Raw genomic sequence first — 5981 nt, 5'->3', positions numbered from 1 at the left:
AAAGCGCTGTCTATTCCCCCGCTGCCGTAGGTAAAGGCAGCACTTTTTTTCACCTTGAAAGCGCTGCTAAAGACCCCCTTTAGGCAGCCTTTTGACTTTAAAAGCGCTGCTATATGTCCACTTTAGACAGCGCTTTTGCATTAGACAGCGCTTTTGTCAGTACCCCTTTAGCAGCGCTTTTTCATTAGACAGTGCTTTTGATCATCTTTTAGGCATCACTTTAGACAGCGCTTTCTTAAAAGCGCTGTCTATTCCCCCCTTTAGGCAGCACTTTTCCCCACTTCAGACAACGCTATTCTCTTTAAGTGCTGTCTAATAATAAAATATAACTTTAATTGATTTGATAAAATAGATTTAAAAAAATTATTATTATTATTAGACTTAGTAATCATTTTTACATAAAAATATTTTTATGATCTTAAATTAAAAAACTTATTCATATATAAAAATAACATCTTCAATCATAGTTCACTAAAAATAACACCTTCAATATACCACAAACTAATAATTTCACATAATAATCTCTTTTTGGAAATCCTGGATCAGATCATAGTTTTGAGCTTGTCAATATGGTTATAATTTACACAAAGCTAATGAGGAATCTACATGCTACTGCTTAACATTCCTAAAAGTTCTAAACTACCTTCTCTAACCAATTCATTTCAGCCAGCCCCTATGCTAACTCAAATGGCTCCAAAGCTTTGCAAAGTCAAGACCAAAATCCTTGATGCAGGTTATGTCCATTTCGGAAGTGATCCAAGGCAAGCTGTGATCATGCAAAAATACTAATATGCATAAAGTCAAAGGGCAACAAAAACAGTGTGAGTAGGAGCATGACAGAACTGATCCACCTAAGCCTATTCAGTGTTAGCCTTGAAATTGAGAAACCTACCATTTCCATCCCTACATCCAACACAAAAAAGACTGAGTTGAACATGATACGAAACCAAACCTGGCAAGACAAAAAAAACAAATGCATAAATCAGCCCCGCATACATAAAACCAAAATCAAAACAGTGCAAAATTCATTCAACAATAAAAGTGGATGTCATTTTTTGAGATTAGGCCTTTTGACAAGGGAGGTGCAAACCCTGGAATTTCTAAACATTTTTACACTTACAGAATTTACCCATGCACCTTGGAATAAGGTGCAAGGTTAGAGTCCAGTTTGAGTATGAAAATGTTCAACAAACAGTTAAGGTTGTTCACCTGAAGTTTTGTCAATGTATGTGGAAAATTGTCATCTCTGACTAATCCAAGCATAACTCGACAAGCTAGAGCACGGAGACAGTCCAGAGCAGCAGGAGATGAACATACACGCAAAGAGATGATTTGTATAAGAACCTTTATACCATTACTAGAACAGACAGCCTCTCTTGCCTGATGATATCCTTGTTCAGCTGTGTGGCAAGGCCAACACAGCGTCCCTAGGATCAATATGGCTGGCACCTTGAGCATATCGGTCGGCATATCTATCTCTAGTCTCAGAGAGAGCACCATTAGAGGTTTGGGAAGACGCAAACTGTTGGCCTTGTTACAATGCAGGTGGTTTATTGCTGATTGCAGGAGGGGGCAAACAAGGGTGATTAAAACATTTAAGGCTGATTGAATTATCTGAAATGTAGCAAAATTAGCGTGTCAAAAATCTTAAGGAACTCCATTTAACAACAAATGTTAGTGAAACAAACACTCCAATTGCTACCTCAAGACACTTACCTCAGGGTCCACATGACTATTGCTAATATTTGCAGCATCTAAAATTACATAAAAACCAGACCGGTCGGTGCTTAATGTTGCATTTACAATCATCTTTTGACTGCTAGGTACCAATGTAACAATTTGCAAAACCCCCAATGCATACTGAAGTAAATCATGTAGATATCGCTCCACAGTTGGGGCCTACAAAACACAAAGATGAACTATGTAAATAAATGAATTGCAAGACAGAGGGAACACAAACTAAATATGCCATACCTGACACAATTCCAACATAGTAAAATGCAGTGGAAAATCACCAGCGATCCTTTGGGACATTTGCTCGTAATATGAAGACAGCTCTGCACTCTGTACAGTGAGAAAAAGCAAAGCCCTCCTAGTACAAAGAAAACAATGAGTGAATAAGCATCATTTATGATATGATTGTAAACACGTGTATATTCGTAAGACAAATTGAATGATAAGGAGGTTACCTTTGTAGATCTCCAGCTATCTAAACATGATCTATGGACATATTTTTGTGTCTTCACCTAAACATGATCTCATAAACCATTTTCACAATAAACGAAACATGTTTCTTAGTGCGAAACTTTTACTACAAAGCAATGTAAAAGCTACATTTTCACATTTAATCAAACATGCATTTATGAGCATTCTTGATTTTGGGTTGATACAGCAAAACATTAAGTTTGTAACATGGTATGAGTGGGTTAAATGCTCCTCCAAGAAAACAAACATTACACAAGAAACGGTCAACTGGACTTTATACAAATGTAGTCACTCACTTTAGTTTGTCTGAATGGAATGCTAGAATATTGAAAGTTTAAAATTCCAACCATCTTTGATACACAAACAATGGAACTCTAAACATATGGAGCTTGCAACCTAAACATGATTTCTGGCCAACAAATTGTCATACTTAGATGAAAACATACAAAATTACTAAAAAAAACATTAAAAAAATGTAACAGGAAGAAGTGCATAACCTCACCTCTGATCCTCCATTTTCTTTTAAGGTTTGTGACACAACAGAAAGTCCTTCAGCTGTTGCTATTGCCTTGGCAATGATGGCTTCAGCCTCACCTGAAAATGAATGGTGCTAATAATAAATTTCAAAGATATCAAATGAAAATAACAGTGTAGTATGGGAACATCAATCAAGGTAAATTGATAGATAAAGAAAACAGGCGATGACAACATGCTAAATTGAACACCAAATTTATCATTAATGCATGCAAAATCTTTCATCTAAATTTATAGTCATATCTCAATATTAAAGTAAGAATGGTCCAATCCATAATTTATCATCTCTGCATGCAAAATCATTCATCTAAAAAGAGTTTTGGACTCTACAAATGAGCACACTGATATAAATAAAAGTTTCAAATTAAATATGAGTTGGCACTTAGCACATTAAATCCACCAGATATCAAAGCTATCTTAGAGAATAATATTTTCGCAGAAGAGGAAATTGGAACCAATACATAAAAATGTAATCAATCTCTTGCTCTATTTGCTTGATCCATCATAGATGCTTTTGATGCCAAGATCACTGAACTCTTCTTTCCTTCAGCAATGGTTATATGAGCATGTCTTTCTCATGTTAAACACTATAGGTTGACAAAGCCATAAACACAAACTACAAATTGAAAAACTGTTTCTGATTGACACTACACTATTCTAATTGAAATGCTGCCAAGATCACTGATTTTACAGTATGATTCAACATTACACAAGTAGTTTTAAAGGTTTATGTGTTCTAATTAACATTCTATACAGTTGAGGAGTGGTTGTGGTGATGGAAGTCAGTGTTTCTTCCAATGTGTTTGTGAGGCTTTAACAACTGATGTGTTCATGTGAATATTCAAGCTTTTCGCGAAGTTTACCCAAATAAAATGCATGCAACCAATATTTCCTGTAAAAGAACAAAAGTCACTCACTTCAAAGGCCGAAACCGAACCGTCACAGTAACATTTTCTTTAGTCTTCTGAGCCTCCAAAGGCAAAGTCTCTGGATAAAACTGTCGCGGCTTATTCGACGATGTCGGCGAGCTCGGAGCATCATTGGAGGTTTCTTGAAACTGTTTAGAAGACGACGTCGTCGAAGAAGAAGGCGAATTCGCAGCTTTTGTACTAATCAAACCAAATCGCTTTGATTTCACTCCTTGTTTAGACGCCATTAACACTTCTCCTCAAACCTACAACAATCAACACACGGTATTAACAAATTTCACAAAAAAAAAAACACAATTCAATTTAACAATAAACGCACGCGTAACAGAAATAGAAGAAAACAATAACACTTCGAGAATAAGAGCAGCATCATATTCTGGCCTTGAAGATTGAAGTTGAGCAGCTCATAATCTCTATACTTGATGATCCAAGTGTTAGTAGAGTTATGAGAGAAGCTGGTTTCTCTAGTACTCTTGTGAAAGCAAGAGTTGAAGTGGAACAAGCTCTTCCAATGGAAGTTTCTTCACAGAAAGAAATTAGCATTAACATTAAGCCTCCTCAAACTCTTAGCCTCGGCGGTTCGAATTCATTCACCAATTCCAAGCCTATAGAATATGTTAACAATGATGATGTAACTAGTGTGTTGAATGAGCTAGTGAAGAGGAGAAGAAACACTATCATTGTAGGAGAGAGTGTTTTGAATGCCGAAGGTGATTTGAAATGGTTGTTTGAGTTTTGGTCAAGTTACTGTGAGCAAAAAAGGAGCTACTATTGTTCTGTTGAGCATATGGTTATGGAGGTTAAAAAGTTGCTGAGTGGAAATGGTGAGAGTACTAGATTATGGCTTTTGGGAATTTCGATTTTCAAAACATACATGAAGTGTAAAACATGTTACCATTCTCTAGAATCTATTTGGGTGCTTCATTCTTTCACAGTTCCTGTTGGAAGCCTCAGCCTAAGTTTGAATTAGATTTAACGAACCCCTAGAATTGAGCTCGTTACGTCGAGCCTCAATATGATTAAGATTACGGGTCTTTTGACGGAGAAGGAGCTGTAGCTCATGGATGTGATGAGTATAGTACTGTCGAAGCCCCTCACCCTGCTTGGTTAGCTTGGCAGAGCAATGTTCCTCAGGTGCACCATCTGCATGCTTCACTTCTACTCCAACAGCAGCCATAGATCAAGAATCACTTCCCTATGATATAAAAAAAAAAGCAATTTATTTCAAACACACAACATGGTACAAACTCGTCAAAAGATTCGGAACCAGAAAATAGAAAAGAGTGAATTTCTAAACCCTATTCCTAAATATCAGATTCAGAACCATAACCTAACAACCCTAATTTTTGTTTACCCCCAAATTCCGAAAGAATCATAGGGAAATAGAGAACCTACCTTACTGAATTCAGCGTAGATTCTTGTTCTTGTTCTCTTCTTCGGTAGCGATGTGATTGTGTTGTGATTGTGTTGTGAGCGTAAGAATTGAGTCTTCTCTTCTAATCTTCTAAATCTGCGTTTGAGAGGATTGGAAGGCGGAGGTCTTGGCGGTAGCTACTAGGGCTTAATGAAGATGGAAGCTCTGCTGCGTCCCTGGCCATAGGGTTTCTTGGAAGCATGAAGTGGGTCTGAAGGGATTCTGAATTTTATTTTATTTTTTATAAACTAATGGCAGCGCTTTTAGAAGTGCCTTAGGCAGCGCTTTTTTAAAGCGCTGGCTAATGTGGTATTTTACCAGCGCTTTCGTAAAGTGCTTTCAAAAGCAACCCTTTTAGCAGCGCTTTTCAAAAGCGCTGTCTAAGGTCACCCTTTTAACAGCGCTTTTTCTCATTTTCCTGAATAGTTTCCGTGTTTTATTTTTTATTTTACTTATAGCAGCGCTTTTGTATAAAAGCGCTGTCTAAGGTGCGCTGTCTAAAGTCCTTTTTGGCGTAGTGGAGAGACTCGTAGTCGGAGACACTTTCGAGATCATCCTCTTCTGTATTTTGGTCTTGCTCTTCTCCCAAGATGGCATTGACTAGGTATGTATACTCTAAATCCGTAGCCTCAGAAGGTGACTTGGTGATATAATCCTCAATGATGACTTCACCAGATGCTGATGATGAATAGCAAGGGTTATATATCTCTTTTGGCTGAGTGAGGTACTCATAATCAATGTTCCATCCAGTTGGAACAATGTCTTCAAGAGAGATTTTTGAACTTTCAGGAGCGGAGTATTTCACCATGTAGTCGAATTTTCCGCTTGGTTCTCCTAATGTATCCCAAGTTTCTTCGGGGATAGGAGGAACTTCTTCTGTTGAACCATGACTTCTGGTG

General features: G+C 37.4%; 1 protein-coding gene across 1 annotated transcript; it reads right to left on the bottom strand.

The window, feature by feature from the left end:
* Positions 1 to 492: 492 nt before the first annotated feature.
* LOC131642569 (DDB1- and CUL4-associated factor homolog 1-like) lies at positions 493 to 3637 on the bottom strand. Its single transcript, XM_058912805.1, has 6 exons — positions 3603 to 3637; positions 2708 to 2799; positions 2016 to 2246; positions 1717 to 1899; positions 1210 to 1614; positions 493 to 952 (listed from the first exon to the last, which is right to left on the bottom strand). Exons 4-6 carry the CDS (start codon positions 1807 to 1809, stop codon positions 773 to 775), a joined length of 678 nt encoding a protein of 225 aa, XP_058768788.1. The 5' UTR covers positions 1810 to 1899; positions 2016 to 2246; positions 2708 to 2799; positions 3603 to 3637; the 3' UTR covers positions 493 to 772.
* Between the last annotated feature and the right edge of the window lie 2344 nt (positions 3638 to 5981).

Source organism: Vicia villosa, unplaced genomic scaffold, assembly GCF_029867415.1.
Source record: "Vicia villosa cultivar HV-30 ecotype Madison, WI unplaced genomic scaffold, Vvil1.0 ctg.005293F_1_1, whole genome shotgun sequence".
In the NCBI taxonomy this organism is placed as follows: Eukaryota; Viridiplantae; Streptophyta; class Magnoliopsida; order Fabales; family Fabaceae; genus Vicia; species Vicia villosa.
Note: the sequence above shows the minus strand (reverse complement) of the source record. Positions and strands in the feature narration are given on the sequence as shown.